This window comes from Myotis yumanensis, unplaced genomic scaffold (genome assembly GCF_028538775.1).
Source record: "Myotis yumanensis isolate MYYU_CA2020_CCGP unplaced genomic scaffold, mMyoYum1.0.hap1 SCAF_7, whole genome shotgun sequence".
Lineage (NCBI taxonomy): Eukaryota > Metazoa > Chordata > Mammalia > Chiroptera > Vespertilionidae > Myotis > Myotis yumanensis.
The window spans coordinates 55447052-55469456 of NW_027223758.1; the positions used below are offsets into that span (position 1 = coordinate 55447052).

General features: G+C 40.9%; 1 protein-coding gene across 1 annotated transcript in view; it reads right to left on the minus strand.

The window, feature by feature from the left end:
* Positions 1 to 11748, minus strand: part of MIB1 (MIB E3 ubiquitin protein ligase 1) — a 133471-nt gene extending 121723 nt beyond the window's left edge. Inside the window, exon 1 of the mRNA XM_070420525.1 lies at positions 10995 to 11748. Within this exon, the coding sequence (XP_070276626.1) occupies positions 10995 to 11223 (229 nt within the window). The 5' untranslated portion in view covers positions 11224 to 11748. The remainder of the gene's footprint in view (positions 1 to 10994) is intronic.
* Between the last annotated feature and the right edge of the window lie 10657 nt (positions 11749 to 22405).

Sequence of the window (22405 nt, forward strand, 5' to 3'; positions counted from 1 at the left end):
TCCCTGCTAAATGACTGCATTATCCACTATTCCATGAAAAGAGACTATGGGAAAGGGGAGAGCAAGACACCATAATGTAAAATATTACCACCCCAAGCTTTTATGGTTTATTATCACTAGCTCTGCAAAACTCCTGAAATTCAAACAATTATTTTTTAAATATTAAAAAGTTCCCACTTCTTTCTTGCTTTTTGAGAAACAAAAATATCGCCAAGAGGATAACTCACCCCTGGAGAAAACCAAATACTCACAAGTGTGCTTAGAAAATACAAACTAATTCTAACTAAAGTAAATGTGCTTTAAAAAGTATTCCAAAGCCAAAAAGGAATGTCTATCTGCTGTGCTTCATTATCTCCTCCACTAATTTAAACTCCACCTTATCTTGGTTGTATTCTACAAGTTCATTTATAAGTCAGTTGTTTGGAACTCAGAACCCATTTTTTCTCCCAGAAACATTTTAAAGATACTTAAGTCTCAGACTATTTTACAAAAACTGATTTACTCTACATAGAGATAATCTAGAGGCAAACAAGGATAAAAATTATTATTGTGTTCCTAGTTCCACATGAGAGATGTTTCAATCACTGTAATCCAGACATAATGGTAAAAGAGGCAAACTAAATGGTGTGGGAACATATGAAAGTATGTGAGTAAAGAAATGGCTTTAAGAGAATGAGAAGGAATGTTCTAAAAAAGCCACTTTTCTACCAGTACTTAACCCTCTGAGTGCCAACCAATATCCTAGGAACTATACTAAAATTGCCAAGGCATTTTTGCTGATTTTACAGCAGTTTAGGAAAAAAATTATGAATCGCAAGTAAATGAAGTTACATATTCAAAAACTTAAGGAAACCTTTACTACATTTGTTTTCATCGTAGACATATATTGTTTGCTGATTGTATTATAAAATACTAGTAGAAAAAAAATTTGAACAAAACATATAACGTTAAAATAGAGGGACACCCTTCTCCAATATCTTCCACAAAATCGTCATCTTCACAGCAAGAATTGACATATTTAGCAATATCATCATCACTAATAAAAGCAGACTTAGAACTGGACGCCATTTCGAAGCTTTTAGGGCTACAAAATCTGAGTAAACTTCAAAAATCGTAGTACCTGTAAAAAATTAGGCAGATAAATGTCAGTGGTCAATTTTAGAACTACAAACATTCGGCATCTTAAGTAATCTGCACTTAGGTGCCATATATCAATAAAGAGTGAACTACTAGCACCTAATAGTGACACTGCAGGAGGGGTGCGATAGAGCTCCCGGCACTTTTGGTGAAAGACAGGAGGAGCGTGATCGCGCTCCCCGGCACTCTAGGGGTTAAAATGCATAAGTTCTTGCTTGGGGGCTTAGATCATCGATTTTCAACTGGAGTGCTACAAGAATTTTTAAAATATTGCAGTATCTGACTATTTAGTCAGGGGCACTGACCTCTTTTCCCTCAGAATGTCAAATTAAAAAATGAAAATATCCAACACAAAAAATAGCCATCTGGTATAAATGAACCAAAATTATACTTATTTGTCAGATCGTCAAAAAATATATTTTTTTAGTGTGCCACAGAATCTTAGTAACTAGTTTATGTGTGCTGTGAGATGAAAAAGGTTGAAAAATCGCTGACTTACAGCAATGGTTTTCAGGAGACACAGAAGATGGTCCTTTGAAAGCAAGATAAGCCGAAACCGGTTTGGCTCAGTGGATAGAGCGTCGGCCTGTGGACTGAAGGGTCCTAGGTTCGATTCCGGTCAAGGGCATGTACCTTGGTTGCGGGCACATCCCCAGTAGGGGGTGTGCAGGAGGCAGCTGATCGATGTTTCTCTCTCTCATTGATGTTTCTAACTCTCTATCTCTCTCCCTTCCTCTCTGTAAAAAAATCAATAAAATATATATTTAAAAAAAAAAAAAAAAATAAAAGAAAGCAAGATAAAATATAAATCCACAATCTCCTATCTATAACTTCAAAATCCAAAACTCCTTTAAGTTTTGTATGTTAGCAGCAAACTTACTTACAGTTTACTACTAACAAACAATATGTTATGCATAGTATTTAGTCTTTATCGCCTTAGTATAATTATTCATATGTTTCACTGTAGAAATATTAATGTATTTGCTAGCAAGGTGCTGCTGTGGACCTCAAAGTTGTGTTAAATAATATATGGCAAACATACCATGTTATGGTTCTAAAATCCAAAAGTTTATAAACTCAATCCCAAGCATTCTGAATAAAGGGTTGTGAACTTCCATTAAAACTTTATTTTTATAGTTATTTTTTTCTAAAAAATATCTAACAATGAAATTAGGTTTTACTAACTGTAAATTAGTTGACTAATTAGTCAGTGGGTCCCCACAAAAAAAAAAAAAAATGACATGTCACACATGGAACACACAGTGTACTCCAGGTGAGTGGGAGTTTGAGAGCATGAAGACCTAACACTGTTGTGTTCACCTCTGGCACATTAAGACCTGCTGCAGCTTTCTGGGGCCTAGTTAAGCAGATTTGTGTAGTGTATCTTAATGATACAAAACAACATGCTGTTGATTATCTTGAGACACCATACTTAAGAGTCAAAATTAAGAGTAAGTTCCAGCCCGGCTGGTGTGGCTCAATGGTTGAGTGTCAACCTATGAACCAGGAGGTCATGGTTCGATTCCCAGTCAGGGCACATGCCGGGGTTGCAGGAGGCAGCCGATCAATGATTCTCTCTCATTATTAATGTTTCTATCTCTCTCTCCCTCTCTAAAATCAATAAAAACATATTTTTTTAAAGAAACATAAAGGGCTTAAAGGAAGGGTCCCATGGGGCAGGATGCAGAGCTTTAAAGAGGAGTTGGCTGCTGCAGGGGTCACTGAGGAGTGGACACATAAAGGCTATTTCTGAAAATAAGCAAACTGGAATCAAATACTGATACTGAAATCCTGCTGGATAAGATGACACTAACAGGAAGAGCAAGAAAAGAGCAAATCCCTTCTTCCCCTGCAGCCTTCCAGTCTCCTCTGAGGTCCCCTAAGGTTGGCAGAGTCCCTTGGCAAAGCCAACAGGGATTCAGCTGTTTAACAGAAATATTGTGTGCCAAAGTCCCAGACCAACCTCACAGTGCAGAGCTAGAGAAACATTTATATTTAAATTGATCTCATCCATCTATTTCATAAAGGAAAAAGCCACATAAAGGAAATTTCCTGCCACACTAGATAATATAATTACCTATGCTGCCCTTCATTACACATACAAACATAAGTATGAATAGGCTACTTTCTCGTAAAACAAGAAGCAGCTTAACAAAAAATGGTTAGATTTCAGTAATTTGAATATTGGGTAGGATGTGATAATTTAGTAGATATAACAATGTCATAGCTTTTGCCAAGAGCACAGCTTGGCTTCAAAAATATAGTATGCTCTAGATCAGTGGTTCTCAACCTTCTGGCCCTTTAAATACAGTTCCTCATGTTGTGACCCAACCATAAAATTATTTTTGTTGCTACTTCATAACTGTAATGTTGCTACATGTTATGAATCGTAATGTAAATATCTGATATGCAGGATGGTCTTAGGCGACCCCTGTGAAAGGGTCGTTCGACCGCCAAAGGGGTCGCACCCACAGGTTGAGAACCGCTGCCCTAGATGGTTTGGCTCAGTGGACAGAAGGGTCCCAGGTTCGATTCCGGTCAAGAGCACATGCCCAGGTTGTGGGCTTGATCCTCGTAGGGGGCGGCAAGAGGCAGCCAATCAATGATTCTCTCTCATTGTTGATGTTTCTATCTCTCTCTCCCTCTCCCTTCCTCTCTGAAATCAATAAAAAAATATTTTTTTTTTAAAAAGTGTAGGATGATTGGGACTTTGAGCTGCTATTTGGAACAATAAAAATGTAAGATTAAGAGCCCCAGTAAAGTAAAAATACAATACCATAGTAGTAAAGACTGACCAACTAGACAATCTGACAGCTTTATATACAGCTCAATTACTTACTTTGATAGCAAAATCTCTCTCACAGTAATAATGTTGTTGTTTTTTAACAGGAGGCTAATGTAATTATGTATAAACTACCTGTTACATATTGTATACACACACACACAGAGAAAAACTATTGATGTCCAACAATAGTGTTACATTAATCAACTAATCATACTAGATTAGCATAAATTATTTAAAGTCCCTAATCAAATTTTCCTCAAAAAAAGTAGTATAAATGGTGATCATTTCTGAACTACTACACTATAAATGGAAGAGAGAATAACAGAGGGAAAAAGCAATGAACTAACTGACTATTCATCCTAACATTTACCGTTTACCAGCTTTGTACTAGATAAGTTTTTTAATCTTTTTTTTATCTGTTTTAAGATAATATCAATCTAACCTCAGATCAAATTAGTGAAAATTTCTTTGAAAAGAGCATTCTATTCAGAAAAAATTCATTCAGAGCCATGGCTTTGCTACAAAATGGAGATACAAAGAACACACAAACACACTTTCCTTCCCCTCAAACTAATAATCTAGTAAAAAATTACAACACAGCATACCTGTGGCAATAGATAGAAGCACAGAGTGCACTGGAATCACACTGCCTAACAATTAAAAAGGTAGGGGAGAGACCCAAGTAGGTGGCTACCTGGAAACACATCCAAAAATAAACATCTAATCCAACCAGAGGGATAAGGCAGTAAAGTACTGAAGCAGAAATACATATTAAGATAGTATTACATTTACGCTCTGGCTGAGTGGCTTAGTTGGTTGAAGCTATTGTCCCATACACCAAAAGGTGTTATTCAAAGTGTAACCATGAGCTAGCAACATCTGTATATCACCTGTGAGCTTGTTAGAACTACTCTGGCTGAATCCCATTCATAAAGAATCAGAATCTGCATTTTTAACAGTCCCCAAGCAATCTATGGACTTACTAAAGTTTGAGAAGTACTGATAGAAGGGTTGCTAGTTGATTTCTTGAGCTCCTCAGGTTCAACCAAGCTGCAATCTACGGGAGTATTAAAACTAGATGGACTTTCATCCTTGAAAACATTGTTTTATTAGATGGCGATAAATAAGGAAAGATATTTTACATAAGTCTTTAAAATAAGACAGAATCTATAGGAAAATCAAGTTTTCTTTACAGATGCCATTAGTAAGAAACATCTCACAATATTTCATCCTTAACAGGTGTAGCATCCTCCTCCCCTGTGTTTTCCTAAGTCTCTGTTACCTAATAATACTCCCTTCTCCTTCTGTAGTTTTAGAAACATCAGAAATAGGGGGCCTGGGCCCAGATGGTGTGGCTCCGTGGTTGAGCGTCAACCTATGAACCTAGAGGTCACAACTGATTCCTGGTCAGGGCACATGCCCGGGTTGCAGGCTCAATCCCAGTGTGGGGTATGCAGGAAGCAGCCAATCAATGATTCTCTCATCAATGATGTTTCTATCTCTCTCTCCTCTCTCTTCCTCTCTGAAATCAATAAAAAAAAAAAAAAATAGGGGGTCTCAGAAAGGAAAAGCTGGAGATATTAATTCATTTCATTTATTATCCAGGGTGAGCACTTTTAGATCTTCAGTTGAGGACTAACATCTGAGAAGTTTGTTAGAAGCACTCTTTGCTGGGAATGGAAGAAAAGTACAAAGAATTGCTCCCAAAACAGCCTGGACCAACAATACCAGCAACTATTTTTTAATAAACCTAATCATCTATACCCCTAACTTTTTGTTATCCATACCCAAGAGGGTAGAAAGAACCTTAATAGGAAACCCAAATTCATTTTCTCTACTCTTTCTCTGGAAATAATACTGTAGTCAAGTGACCACAAAGCAAGTATTAAGTAAAAACACATTCTCTTCCTAAACCCTATAAAATCAGTACCTAAATAATAAAATGTCAACTGCACATCAATTTCCCACAATTAACTCTAAACTAATTCAACAATTATACACATATTTGTGCTATCTTCTTGCTCACTACAAATTAGCCAAACATATCTGGACATAAGATAGAAGTTATATCATTCAAATATATACTCAATTCCTCTTCTCAAGATTTGACTCTCCTAGACCATAAATTCAAACATTACATGTGTCATCTAAGAAAAAGAAAAACGTACATGCCAAAATATTACAGACCCCCATACAACCCAGACACAATTTATCCAATATGTAATAAGGGAATACAAGAAAGATTCACAATGACCCAATCACTCCAGAATCCTTAACTCTCAGAAAAGTTTCACAGAATTTTATTTTAAAGGTTACCCATTTCTTAATTCCCAAATATACTGTAATAAATTTTTTGTTCATATAGTATGGGTATAAGTAAGGAACAAACCATGAAAAATCAAAGATAATCTCAATTGTCCTTAGGGTAAATATCGTAAGACTTTTTAAAATTAACTATGAAATATGTCGAGCACACAAAAAAGGCATAAAAATTTAACAAACACCTATGCGCCCACCACCTAGTTTAAGACATAAAACATTACCAAAATATTTATAGCCCCTGGGGTACTACCATGAACTGGACCCCACTTCCTCCAACATAAAGATATCCACTCCCAGGAATTCAGTACATTACTTTTCTTGCATACTTTTACCACACACATACATATTCCTAAACCAATGAGGCTCAGGGGCAATTTTGCTCCCTATGGGGTATTTGGTAATATCTGTAAATATTTGGGGTTATCATGACTGTATCTATAGGTAGAGGCCAGGGAAGATGGTCTACAATGCACAGAACAGCCCCCTACAACAAAGAATTATCTAATCAGTCCAAAACAGCAATAGTGCCAAGCTAAGCAACCCTGCTTCAACAATAAACAGTACTGTTTTGCACTTTAACACATCATAGGCTTTCTTTTTCAAAAAACTTTACTTTCTTGCTTTATTTGCTTAATATTAATTTTCTCTTCTGTACAGAACTTCATTGTATAAATTTAGTTTGTTTAACCATTCTTCTGTTGATGCACCTTTAAGTTTTTTCCAATTTTTGGCTTTTTAATTTTATTTTATTTTTATTTTTATTTCAGAGAAGGGAGAGGGAGGGAAAGATAGAAACATCAATGATGAGAATCACCGATCAGCTGCCTCCTGCACAATCCCTACTAGGGATCAAGCCCACAACCCAGGCAGGTGCCCTTGACCGGAATCAAACCCAGGACCCTTCAGTCCGCAGGCCGATGCTTTATCCACTGAGCCAAACCACCTAGGAGTTCTAATTTTTTGCTTTTACATAAAATATTGCTGTGAACATTCTTATACAATCCTCTTGATTCTCAATGAGAGATTCTGTCTAGGGCAGTAATTCTTGAACCCCTAAGGTAGTCCCCAAGACCCTTTCAGGGGCTTCATGAGGTCAAAGTATTTTCATAACTATACCAAGGTTATATTTGTGTTTTTCATGTTGACATTGCAATGGTAGGTAAAAATGATAGGTTAAAACACTCATTGATGAGACATATGGGTAGCCTGTACCTCCTGAAATAATGCACTTCTTAGTGCAAAACATCACATCTATGGTACTTATATCTAAAACACATAATCTGAATTGAATCATGAGAAAATATTAGACAAACCCAACGTAAAGGATATTCTATAAAATTATCAGTGAGTGTCAAAGTCATGAAAGACAAAGAAAGACTAACTGGACCAGATTGGAAGAGACTGAATGACAACTAAATGCAATGTGTGAATCTGATTTGGATCCTAGAGCAGAAGAAGAGCATTAGTGGGACAACTGGCAAAATCTCAATAAGGTCTGTAGATTAGTTAATAGTGTTGTAGCAATGTTATTTTTCTGGTTTCAATCATTGTACTTTATAAGACATTAATATTTTAGGACTATGGCTGAAAAGCCAAAAGGAACTCTTTTTACTAGTTTTGTAATTTTTTGTAAGGCTGAAATTATTTCAGAATGAAATATTTAATTTTTTTTTTTTTACAGAGAGGAAGGGAGAGAGATAGTTAGAAACATCGATGAGAGAGAAACATCGATCAGCTGCCTTCTGCACACTCCCCACTGGGGATGTGCCCACAACCAAGGTACCTTCCCTTGACCGGAATCGAACCTGGGACCCTTTAGTCCGCAGGCCAACGTTCTATCCGCTGAGCCAAACTGGTTAGGGCAAAAAATTTAATTCTTTAACTATTATGTAAATAAATACCAAGTATGCTATATAATAAATATGTATTAAATCTTCAAAATGTAATATAATGCTAATAAACATCTATTTTTAAATATTTTGAAGAAGAAAAAAGGGAAAACTCAGATAGTGGTGTTATATTCCTGGGGCAAAACCAGAGTCAAGAGTTTGTGATTTCTTCCAGAGTTTCATAAGAAGACTAGCTGCCCTTCTAGGAGTGCTTTTAAAATGTTTGCTGAAGAGACTGGCCTGCCCTAGCCAGTTTGTCTCAATGGACAGAGCATCCGCCTGAGCACTGCAGGGTCCCAGGTTCTATTCCGACACCTCAGCTGCAGGCTGGATCCCTGAACCTAGTCGGGCCGCATGTGGGAGGCAACCAATCCATGGTATCTCTCTCACATTGATATTTGTCTGTCTCTCCCTCTCCCTTCCACTCTCTCTAAAAATCAGTGGAAAACATCCTTGGGTGTGGATTTAAAAAAAAAAAAAAAAAAAAGCCTGGCCTGTGTTGCTCAGTAGTTTAGCATCAACCCATGAACCAAGAGGTCCCCAGTTCCATTCCCAGTCAGGGCACATGCCCGGGTTTGGGGCTCCATCCCCAGTAGGGGGCATGCAGGAAGCAGCCAGTCCATGTTTCTCTCTCATCGAAGTTTCTATCTCTCTACCACTCTCCCTTCCTCTCTCTCTAAAAATAAAAATAAAAGCTGAATAAAAATTTTTTTTAATTGTTTGCTAAAGAATCAGTTGAACACGATGAATTGCTACACACAGCAAACTAAATAATGCATGGAATAATCTTGTAAATTAAACTAAGATTTTATAACAGTTAACATCTGAAAAACACCTGCTTTATATGATAATGAAACTATTTATAGGACAGATATACTCCATACTACACATTAACATATATTTAACAAGTTGCTGTAGTACAAGATTTGTTACATTTTACCTTTACTCTGGAAAGACATTTAAATTTCCCTATAAACCTACAATAACTTATCCCATGATGCCTCCAAATTATTGAGTTATGGTCAAACTTTAGTTTGAGGTAGCATGAAAACATTTTAAGAATGTACAAAAACGGGTATAGGCCTCATAAAGTGTTGCTAGGAGTGTAAATTGGTAAAATGTCTTCAGAGGACAACTAGTTGCTATCTATCAAAATGTTAAATATGTGTATCCTTTGATGCAATTCCACTTCAGATATACTCAGCACAAATGCACAACGATACACATACACAGATTTATTCACTCCATCTCTGTAAATAAGAAGACGTGAAACAATATCAATGCCCATCAAAAAAGCCCTGGCCGGTTTGGCTCGGTGGATAGAGCGTCTGCCTGCGGACTGAAGGGTCCTGGGTTCAATTCCGGTCAAGGGCACATTGCCCGGGTGGTAGGCTCTATATCCAGTAGGGGCATGCAGGAGGCAGCCAACCAATGATTCTCTCTCATCATTGATGTTTCTATCTTTCTCTCCTTCTCCCTTCCTCTCTGAAATCAATAAAAATATATTCTTAAAAAAAAAAAAAAAAAAAGCACTGGTTAAATAAAATACTGCATCCAGTCACTGGAATAGTATGCAGCTATGAAAGAATAAGGTGCCAACATGGCACAATCGCCAATCCATATTATTAAGAAACAAAAGTGCAGAAGAGAATAAAGTTTATTACTATTTTTGCTTAAAGGGTAATAGATTTAGAGTATATTAATACATACGCTTGCAATGAACAGAGTATTGTGTAAAAATACACAAGAAACTGCTAACAATGGCTGCCCCTTTTTGTACTGTTGAATCTTTCCTTTTGGTACTGCACATACGTCTTTTTCAATGTTTGAAAAAGCAAGGTAGAAAACACAATTTTATGAGTAATCTCAAAAATCGAGTTGGCTTGTATTCATATCCCTTTTTATTGCTGCTAACAAAAACTAGGTACCCACTTAAGGATGTTAGGCTTTGTCAGAAGTAGCTTACTTATGCATTCTAAAAAGTATCAAATTTTAAATTTGAACTATTTTCTACTATTACTATTAAGGATAAATCTATATGAAAAATTAATTTGATTAAAATAAATTAGACCTTTATTTTATATTACATAAAAAATCTAGAGTCAATAACACACAGATCCCTGAAATTTTGTGAATCAAGGACACTGACTCATTGCTGTGCTATTGGATAAGTCTCTGACAGAACCTTACATACAAAATGAGATGTTAACAAAAACACGTATCGGGTGTTTTCTATGCTTATCTTCCACTTGGAAAAAGTATTTAACAAAAAGAAATGTTTAGACTATTTTCCCTGTGTTGGTATAACGATATAAAATGGAACAATTTAGATGAGAAATCATTCCACAGGGTCCCAAGCAGCATTCAGCCACCGAACTCCAAGTGCGGGGGGGGGGGGGGGGGGTACTTAGTGCCCCTTGGCAATTGTAACCGGTGAACTAAGCACCATCTGGCAAGGCCAGCCTCCCTTCTGACAGTTATCACTTGGCGTCTGATTAATTTCCGATGAATTTCAAAGGCTTGTTAGACCAGCCTCTCGAGACCCCCCGACCCTAGAGAAGGGGGAGGAGGGGAACTGTCTGCTGTCTTCCGCGGGCTTTGTGTCTTCCAGGCTTGAAAGCATCCTGGTGATGGTGTTGCCCACCTTTTCCCTTAGTGATGGGGCGGGGAGCGGGGGTCTCTTCTGCAAGTTTCTGTTTATTAAATACTGAACCTGAAATTCCCTCGGCCGCTTCCCTTTCCGCTCACTCCAGCCGGGCGCTGCGGGAGGCGTTCCACCCAGGCCCGGTCCCGGGCGGCCGCCGGCGCCCACCCCGCCTCGCCCCTTCCCCGCGCGCGGCCCGGCGGCGGCGGGGGCTTACCCGTGGGCGCGCTGTCCAGGATGCGCAGGTCGTAGGCCCCCGAGCAGCGGTAGTTGGCGGCGGTGCCGTTGTCCCACACCACCACCACCTCCTCGGGGCTCTCGAAGCTCCGGACCGTGCCCACATGGCCCTCGCCGCCGTCCTGCTTCCCCCACTTCCAGTCCGGGCCGCGCACTACCCGCGCCCCGACCCCTTCCACCATCACCCGGTTGTTCCGGGAGTTACTCATCGGGGCCCCAGCGGTGGGCTCCGCTGCAGCCGCTGCCGCCGCCGGGGGCCCCGTGAAGGAGTCGGGCCCGGGCCGGCCTCTCGGCGCCGGCGGGGGCGGCAGCGAGCCGCAGGGACCGTGGGGGGAACTCTTGGGGTCGGCGGCACGATCCCCGCCGAGCCCACCGCCACTCCTCAGCCGTCGCCGCCGCCGCGCCCACGCTCAGACTGGACGCCCGACCGCAGCGGCTCGGAGGCGGCGGGCGGGCGGGCGGAGAGGAGGGGAGGGCGCCGTGGGCGGGGACTCCGCTTCCTCGGGGCTCCCGGCCGGGCTACAGCGACGGCCGCCCGGAAACCACGCTCTCCCCCGGCCGGGAGCGCGGGGAGCGAGGGGAGCCGAGTGCAGCTAGCCCGGGGCGTCGTCGAGGGCGGCGGGGGGCCAGCTTAACTGCCAGCCCTTTCTCTCCCCGGCCCCTCGCTTCGGGTGGGCGCCCGAGGACGGGGCCGCCGCCTCCCCGTGGGCAGCGGTGGTACCACCCGGCGCCCGGCGAGCGCCCCTGCCCAGCGGCCCCCGCGCTCAGCCCCACGCACGCCGCCGCGCTCCGCCCAGCCTCGGAGTCCCCGCCGGCGTCAGCGACTCCACATCCGGGTCCTGGCGCACCCAAGGCCGAGCAGCAGCTTCGCTCAGCGACTGGGAGAGGGGCCCTCACAGACAGCAGGGTGGGCAGGGCTGCGGGGAGCCGCGCGACCCGGGAAAGAAAGGAGAGGGAGAGCGACCCCGACGCGGCCGGCCAGGGCCCAGGGCGAGTGCGCATGCGCGCGGCGCGGAGGCACAAAATAAAGGCGAGAGAAGAGGCGGAGTGGTGGGTGGACGCCCGGCTTCAGCCTCGGGTGATGGAGAGGCGGGTCCCAGCAGTTTCCGACGGGCGGTGCGGCGCCCCCCATTGGCTGTGAGGGAAGGGGCGGGGCGAGGAGCTCTGGCTGGCGGGCCGGGAGGTGGGGCTGGAGGAAGTGAGGGTGGGGACGCGACCCGGGTAGCTGGGTAGCTAGGATGAGGTCAGTCCTGATGTTCAGGGTGCGAAGTGTGAATTTGGGATTCCGTGTTGTTTTAGTCTTTTTTGTTTTGTTTTTTAACGGGGCGGGTAATAGTACAGATTATGGCATAGATTAAGAGCAACCTGCATTTTTGCATGTGTAAATTGAAAACATTTCAAACCAGAATGGATGATTGTAGCAGAGTGGTCCTGAATGAGGTGGGTCTTGCCTTTCTGCGGAGTCAGAGTGGTACGTAGACTCCAAACAGCAAGCTTCCAGGAAAGTTCACAAGCAAGCACCTTGCCCGTTGACAACCCACACACCAACCCACCACATAATTTAGCCCCAATCACAAAATACAACTTTGAAACGAAAGTAAGAGGACTGTAACAGTGGTTTCTGATTGCTGTTATTTAAATGACATTATGATGCCCTAGCCCAGTAGTCGGCAAACTCATTAGTCAACAGATATTTCTTCAAAATAGACTCGCCCAGGCCGAAAACCAACTTCTGCACATGGGCCACGAAGTTTCAATCGCACTGTACGTGCGCCCGCTCGGGGTAGTTTATGGAAGAGCCACACTCAAGGGGCCAAAAAGCCGCATGTGGGTCTTGAGCCGCAGTTTGCCCACCAGTGGTTGTCAACCTTCCAAATGCAGCGACCCTTTAATACAGTTCCTCATGTTGTGGTGACCCCCAATTTCATTGTTACAAATTGAACATAATTAAAGCATAGTGATTAATCACAAAACAATATGTAATTATATATGTGTTTTCCAATGGTCTTAGACAACCCCTGTGAAAGGGTCCTTCGACCCCCAAAGGGGTCGACCCACAGGTTGAGAACCAATGCCCTAGTCAGTTTGACTCAGGGCCTGAGGAGTGAAGGGTCCGGGTTTGATCCGGTCAAGGGCATATGCCCGGGCTGGATCCCCAGTAGAGGGCGTGCAGGAGGCAGCAGATCAATGGTTCTCTCTCATCATTGATGTTTCTATCTCTCTCCCTCTCCCTTCCTCTCTGAAGTCAATAAAAATATTAAAAATAAATAAATAATAAAATAAAGTAAATGACATAATGATGTGTAGGATTTAAAATCATGTTTCACAACCCAACACGATGCATTGTAAGCATACTGTTGCTTTTCCTGGAAGTCAAGGGAGCAGGGAATATTCCAGCAGAATTGAATAATCAAGTGAAAAGAAAGGAGACATAAAATGTAACCAATGAATTATGTAGTGAAATAAATCTATGTTCTCAATTTATTCTTGTAAATAAAACAGGAAAATACCAATATGGAGTTCCAAAGGCCACGTAGAGCTAATTTTAGAAACTAAACAAATAAAATATTTGCTCAAAATAGGCCAGCCAAATTTCTAGCAATATCAAACATTTTCATTCTGGAAATTTTTTTTCTTTATATGTTCTTTCTTTTTTTTGTTACTGTTATTTTTTTAAATTTATCTTTATTGTTGAAAGTATTACAGAAACTTTCCCCTATTGCCCTCCTCCTGCTCCTGCCCTCTTCCCAGGCCTTCACCGCACTATTGTCTATGTCCATGGGTTATACATATTTGCATGTAAGTTCTTTGGTTAATCTCTTTCTGTACCCCACCCCCCCTTTCATCCTGGAATTTTTTAAAATATATTTTATTTATTTTTTACAGAGAGGAAGGGAGAGGGATAGAGAGTTAGAAACATTGATCAGCTGCCTTCTGCACACCCCCCACTGGGGATGTGCCCGCAACCAAGGTACATGCCCTTGACCTGAATCAAACCTGGGACCTTTCAGTCTGCAGTCTGCAGGCCGACGCTCTATCCACTGAGCAAAACCGGTTAGGGCCATCCTGGAATTTTTAATGTGCTAGTGCTGATGTTGCTCAACTACAACTAATCAATTAAGGACATTTCAGAATTCCTGCTCTACCAACTCTTTCTTCTCTCTCTGGGATCTTTTCTAATTTCCTTCTTTCCTTGTTAACCAGTTAAATTGATCACATGAATTAATAAGTTGATGAAAAGATTTTAGAAAATGTATAGCCACTGCACAAGTTATACTAGTCATTAACTTTGTAACTTAAAGTAAATTGACTCAAGTAAAGGCCAATCAAAATGTGAGATTCTTAATAGTGCAACCTTGCATTTTATATCAAACACAATATATTAATAATTGCTTTCACATGTTTAATTATGTTTTATCTCACCCTGTACTTCAATCCCCACTGGTTTTTATAGACAGAAGTTATGGGGACTTCTCTTCCTGGCACTAGAACTCTGGGCTGGGGGACCTGCTTCGGGCTGAGACTCCTCATTACTCAGGGGACTCCATAGCCGAAATATCCCTCACTGTTTTCATCCACCATATGTGGTTGTGAGACCAGCCCATTCCTTGTCACCACCCCTCCTACCAGTCTCCATGTGGCTTTAATTCTGTAGTTGTAGGATTTCCATTCAGCTCCATTTCAGGTGGTTCTGAATGATGGTTGTTCTGTAGTTTGGTTACAATTTTGACCTGGTTGTGGGAGGAGGCAAGTATGTGTTTAAACACTCTCTTATCCATCCACCCCCTTATTAAATATATCGTAAATTATCAACACTATCATGTTGTTAAGGCTATTTCAAAGTGTTTAAATTAATATGGTTTGCCAATGGTCTCTAAATATTTTTGATCATAGATCTTTGCAGTGCAAAATTTTTGAACATGTACTTCCAATATACATGCTTATTTTTGTATAAATTATATATGTACTACCATGTCACATGTTATAAAACATACTCAAAGTAGAAGTTATAAGAGGATAAGATATAAAATATATAAAGCCCCACTTGATTTGGCTCAGTGGATAGAGCGTCGGCCTGAGGACTGAAGGGTCCCGGGTTCAATTCTGGTCAAGGACACAGGCCCAGGTTGCAGGCTCGATCCCCAGTAGGGGGCATGAGGAGGCACCAGATCAATGATTCTCTTTCATCATTGATGTTTCTATCTCTCCCCCTCTCTCTTTCCCTCTGAAATCAATCAATCACATAAATAAATAAAATATATAGAAAAGTTTTCATACTTTCTTCTTTCACTCTTCTGCATTTCTAGATGTTTAAATTGGTATTCTCCAAAGTAGACACACACCAATTTGACTACTGTGTCATACATGTGTCTGTCATGTTTAAAACCCATTCATTTGGCACATATGTTTGCTTATCTGCCTATCTGTTCAGAAATATTTAGGGTCATTCAAAACTAGTAAGATTTTTATTCCAACCATAAGATGAAATCCATAAATCCTTGCCCCAGACATGAAGTAGTTTTACTCTTCACCTACTATTCTACTACTATGAAAGAATTTGTGACTGCTTTACAGTCTACAGAAATGTATATTTGGAGAGCAACTTTATAAGAGTTATATCTAGCACATATCACTTGGTAACATTATGTAGTCTGAAATTCAGCCACATCTAACTAAAATGGAAGAAAAGTGTAGCTTAGCTGAGTGCTCAAGAAGAAAAGTATATCATCTAGTGTCCACTTAGAAAAACATAGATCACTGTAAATATTCAAACAGAAGGAATTTAATCCAACAAATTGTCTGCTAAAGTGTTGTAAGGACAGCAGATGCCAAAAGAGATTAATAACTGGAAAATACCATCCCCCAGGACTAGAGGAAGAAAAGAGAAAATGATGTTATCTAAGACGCATGACCACTGTGCCACTGAGGCTGCTGATATTGGAAACACTGCTGTTTTGTAGTAAGCTGGGAACCCAGGCTCACACTGAAGCTGCAGAGAACCCGGAGCCCAAAGTCCCCACCATTGTCACTACCACTGCCAAAGTCAGATGCAGGGCATACACACTCTGCTGCTGCAACCCTGTAACTGCCCTGCCCAAGTAGGAACCCAGAAGCTGCCGGAAATTCCATCAGAAAATATAAACAAAAAATGGCTTCTCTTTTCAGTTGGTCTCCCATTAGTCTGACACAAATAACAGGAATAGTTTACCCTGTTGGGTACTCAGCACCATTCTCACCATTCTACCATACTGAAACTTCCACATAACAAAGAAATAACATCATGCATCTGCATAACAGGATGCAACTATTCCACTTAAAATGAAGACACCTTCACCCTGTTTCCCCAAAGAGTTTTTCTGATTGTATAGATTTTTTTTAAAAAAGACTTAAAGTGCCCATCTCTTTAATTCACTGTGATTAATAGCCACCACCAAAGATCTATCGGAGCTAAAACATTCTGACTGCCATTCTGGTCCTCGTACTCATTTTAGTAACTGCATTCACCTAGTCTTTGGTGAGTAAGCACTGATACCTGTCCTATGTTCCTCTAGCTTGAAATCAAAGAACCTATTTCAATGGAGAAATCTCCCACCATCATCCCTGACCTGCAGATGGCAGCTTCAATGAGCTTTTTAAAGATTCTGGTGATCCCTCATTAATGCATTTCTCAATGTCTTAGTGAAAACAGTGGGAACAACTTTTCCTGCTCCCAAAGTTTTTGGTTTCTTTCCTTGAAATTATACCAGGGAAGTTTTGGTGTCTTAACCTACTGAAAGTAAGCCACCATTAACTCCTGTTTTCACTCAATCAACCTGCTGCATGAACTACACATTACATATATCTGAAAATGGTTAAGTGCTCCATATTGATAAGTTCAGTCCAGTCCAATGTTAAGTTCTGTTCTTTGTGTTCTTTTTCTGGCACTTGTAGAATCCATAGAATCCTACACATATTCTCTGGTCTCTGACAATACAAATTTGCAAAATGTTGCAATTTCAGGGCAGGGAGGGGTGGAGGTCAGCAGTTCTCAACCTGGGGGTCGAACGACCCTTTCACAGGGGTCGCCTAAGACCATCAAAAAACACATATATAATTACATACTGTTTTTGTGATTAATCACTATGCTTTAATTATGTTCAATTTGTAACAATGAAAATACATCCTGCATATTAGATTCATAACAGTAGCAAAATTACAGTTATGATGTAGCAATGAAAATAATTTTATGGTTGGGGGTCACCACAACATGAGGTACTGTATTAAAGGGTTGCAGCATTAGGAAGGTTGAGAACCACTGATCTAGCTTCTCCCAGGTCAAACAAGGAACTACATCAGATGAATTTGCTACAGGGTCTTCAATCAAGGGAAGACTAGTCACCTCCAACATGGGGGAAAGGAACGTTTTGTTTGGCAAAGAAAGATTAGAGGAATGAAATACTACAATTAAAAAAAAGAAGAAGACATTCAATGCACATAACAACTAGGTAGATCTCAAGGGCATTATCTCAAAGGATTACATACCTGGTAATTCTATGTATGTAACATTTTGAAGTGACAAAATTATAGTGATAGAGGACAGATCAGTGGTTGCCAGGGGTTAGAGTTGGGGAAAGAGTGTGACTATTAAGGGGTAATGCAAGACTTTCTTTGTGGTAAAGGAACAATTCTGAATCCTGATTGTGGTGTATTTATTTATAGAATTCACACATATGATAAAATTTCATAAAACTGTACATGCCCATAAAAGGAATGCATGTAAAAACCGGCAAAATTTGAATATAGTCTGTACCTGAGTTGATAATATTGTACCAATGTTAGTTTCCTAGTTTTGTTTTTAAAATATATTTTATTGATATTTTACAGAGAGGAAGGGAGAGGGATAGAGAGCTAGAAACATGGATGAGAGAGAAACATCGATCAGCTGCCTCCTGCACACCCCCTACTGGGGATGTGCCCGCAACCAAGGTACATGCTCTTGACGGAATCGAACCTGGGACCCTTCAGTCCGCTGGCCGACGCTCTATCCACTGAGCCAAACAGGTTAGGGCAGTTTCCTAATTTTTATAAGGAACTATGGTTATGTAAGTTCTTATCATTGGAGGAAACTGGGCAAAGGGTACATGGGAACTCTGTACTTTTTTAAATATATTTTTTTTATTGATTTCAGAAAGGAAAGGAGAGAGAGAAATAGAAACATCAGTGATGAGAGAGAATCATTGACTGCTTCCTGCACACCCCCTACTGGGGATCGAGCCTGCAACCCGAGCATGTGCCCTTGACCAAAATTGAGCCCAGGACCCTTCAGTCTGAAGACTGATGCTCTATCCACTGAACCAACCCAGCTAGGGTGAAAACTCTGTATTTTTTGCAACTTTTTATGAGTCTTAAACTATTTTTAAAAAAGAAGTTAGTAAAAAAGAGAAAGAAAGAATAATATAAGGGGAACATGGGGGTTTAAGTTTCTCAGATTTATCTTAATCCATCCAAATGTCTTCATTCTAATTCTCAAAGATTCCACTTTTTCGAATCTGTGCCCTGACATTTACATAGAAGGGATTCTGGGTCCTCAGTGATATCACTGCACTGATGAGTTAAGCTATCCTGGTATTTCCTTTTCTACTCTGCTTCTAGACTTCTTTTATATGAGATTATAAATATCTTTCATGTTTAACTGGTTTTTTATATCCTTCTTATTCAGTTGTTTTTGTAGCTTGAAGCTGAATGCAATCCTAACTAATTCAAATTCTTGACATAATTAGTATATTAGTTAACAAATTTACTCTTTAGGGACTTCCATCCTCTTTCTTTTTAAAATTACAGTGGGGCCTTGACTTACGAGTTTAATTCGTTCCGAGACCGAGCTCGTTAAGGAGCTGGTTAAGGAGCTCGTTAACTCAAATTACCCTATCAACTCAATGCAAAAAATCGGCCAAGAGATAGCTGGTATCTCAAAAAACTCCTTAGTCGGACACTCGTAAGTCAAGGCCCCACTGTATATTTTTTCTAAACAATCAAAAACAATGTTATATTAGTTGGAAACTTTCTATTTCAAAGACCAGAAAATTCAACTCAAATTGGCTTAACCAAAAGGAGAAATCTATTAGATCATATAACTGAAACACACACACACACACACACACACAAACACAGAAGTTCTAGGTTAATATGTATACTGACTTAGCTCAAACAGCATCTTTAGGATTCAATTTTTCTCCAGTTCTCATTTCTGCCTTTCCTTTTCTTTGATTCCTTTGTAGTCACCAAAGTGGCCTCAAGCTCCTAGCTTCATTCACTTTTACTGCTAGAAGTTCCAGCAGAAAAGAGCTCCCCCACACTCTCCCAACAGTCCCAGCAATAGTCTCCTTGTAACACAGTGACTCTGAATGGAAAATGTATTTATCCTTGAACAAACTCGGAGGTCATGATAGGCCTGGATGTCATGTCACTCTTCAGTTGGGGGAGTTGTCAGCTCTACTCAAAGCTCTTGGTCCAAGAATGGAAGCAATGCCAATGAAAGTGGAATAAATGCTCATGAAAAAGTTGTTTTGGAAAATAAATATGTACTAATGATTGAGTTGGAACATACCTTGCCATGTTTAAGCTGAAATTAATTCTGAAACAGATTTAGAGGAAATCATCTGACATTTTATTTATTTATTTATTTTTAATTGTGTTTTTTTTTTTAATTGATTTTTTACAGAGAGGAAGGGAGAGAGATAGAGAGCTAGAAACATCGATGAGAGAGAAACATCAATCAACCGCCTCCTGCACACCCCCTACTGGGGATGTGCACGCAACCAAAGTACATGTCCTTGACCGGAATCGAACCTGGGACCCTTCAGTCCGCAGGCCGACGCTCTATCCACTGAGCCAAACCAGTTTCGGCATCATCTGACATTTTAGATAGTGTCAGCTTTTTGAATAGAAACAATGTGGTGGAAAGAAATGAGGCATTGGTTCTAACTTAACACTGAGGCAATACTAGCTCTGTGAACTTCAGTAAAATCACCTAACTTCTCTGGTCCTGGTTGTCTCACATATAAGACAAAGGAATTAATAATATTTGTATGTATAATGATTCTTGGTTCTGTTTTTATGTGGATTTCTTTCTTTCTTTTTTAAATATATTTTATTGATTTTTTTACAGAGAGGAAGAGAGAGAGATAGAGAGTTAGAAACATTGATGAGTGAGAAACATCAGCTGCCTCCTGCACACCCCCTACTAGGGATGTGCCTGCAACCAAGGTAACATGCCCTTGACCGGAATCGAACCTGGAACCTTTCAGTCCACAGGCCGATGCTCTATCCACTGAGCCAAACCGGTTAGGGTTCTTTCTTTTCTCTTTTTTAAAAATTGATTTCAGAGAGGAAGGGAGAGAGAGAGAAACATCAATGATGAGCAAGAATCATTGATCGGCTGCCTCCTGCACACCCCCTACTGGAGATCCAGCCCGCAGCCCGGGCATGTGCCCTTGACTGTAATTGAACCCAGGATACTTCAGTCCTCAGGCTGGTGCTCTATCCACTGAGCCAAACCAGCTAGGGCTCTTGGTTCATTTTTTTTTAAAATATATCATAATATACTTAGGTTTGATAAGTGCCAAGGGTTGGTGTTAGATGAGTCACAACAAACATTTCTGTGGCCAAAGTTTCCAGAAGTGAAAGCATATTAGGGGCCATAAGTTTTGTCCTGTTTGCGCCAGGTTGGCTCTTAAAGGCCCTCTGCTCATAGGTGCCTATCTTTGTGAGCTGAGCCATACGTGCATTATCCCCACAAATTTGTACCAACACCACAGATCCCAACCAACAAACAGCAATTCTCCTTTGTCTTCCCAAGTTAGATTCACCAATAGTGAGAGCTTAAGTGATGCAACAAGACTCTGGTGAAATCTTAGATCTGTTTTGGTTTTTTCTCCAGGACGATGTTACAGAGCAATTGTCCCCTTCCTGTTGGCATGTGATCAGACACTCAACATATAAACTCCAGCAACTCCTCGTGTTACCGGGAACCCTTTTGAGTGTTCTCAGGCATTCCATTGCAGAAAAAGATGGGAATTGGCAGCGAGTCCAATTATAATTCTTAGTGCCAACTGTATAAACTTTGTTTGTGTTGTTTTTATTTATTTTTCAATTACAGTTTACATTTAACATTATTTTGTATTAAACTCATATGTACAGCATAGTGGTTAAACAATCATATACCTTACAAAGTGTTCCTCCTGATATTTCCAGTATCCACCTGGCACCATATATAGTTATTACAGTACTAGAGGCCCAGTGCACGAAATTCGTGCATGGGGCAAGGAGGGGGTCCCTCAGCCTGGCCTGTGCCTTCTCACAGCCTGGGAGCCCTCGGGGGATGTCCGACAGTTGGACATCCTTAGAGCTGCGGAGGTGGAAGAGGCTCCTGCTGCTGCCCCAGCACTCGCCAGCCATGAGCCTGGCTTCTGGCTGAGCGGTGCTCCCCCTGTGGGAGCGCACTGACCACCAAGGGACAGCTCCTGCATTGACCGTCTGCCCCCTGGTGGTCAGTGCACATCATAGTGACTGGTCATTCTGCCATTGGGTTGAAACTGGCTCTCCGACATCCCCCGAGGGGTCCCAGATTGCAAAAGGGCACAGGCCAGGCTGAGGGGCCACAGGGAGGGACGCAGGAGGTTGGCCAGCCAAGGAGGAACCGAGGGAGGGCTCCAGGGCGTGTCTGGCCTGTTTTGCTCAGTCCCAATTGGCAGACCCCAGCAGCAAGCTGACCTACCGACTGGTTGGAGGTCTGCCCTCTGGTGGTCAGTGCACATCATAGTGAGCAGTTGATTGGTCTTAGCATATCATTAGCATATTACACTTTGATTGGTTGAATGGCCGACCGGATGACCAGACACTTAGCATATTAGGCTTTTATTATATAGGATTATTTCCTATGCTGTATTTTATATCCCATGACGATTCTGTAACTACCAATCTGTACTTCTCAATCCCTTCACCTATTTCACCCAGTCCTTCAAAACCCCTCCCTTCTGGCAACCATCAGTCTGTAACTCTGTATTTATGAGTCTGATTCTGTTTTTTGTTTGTTCATTTATATTGTTTTTTAGATTCTATGTATAAGTGAAATCATATGGTATTTGTCTCAGTCTGACTAACTTATTACACTTAGCATAATACCTTCTAGGGTCCACCCAGGCTGTTGCAAATGATAAGATTTTGTGTTTTTGTTATGGGTGGGTATGTTATATATATATATCCCCTTTTTTTGTCTATTGATGGGCACTTGGGTCTTTCAACAGTTCATTATCGGTGTATAAAAATGCCAGGGGGTTCAGAATATTTATTTTGTATCCTGCTACTTTAGTGAATTTATTTATTAGTTCATGTCATCTGCAAATAATGATA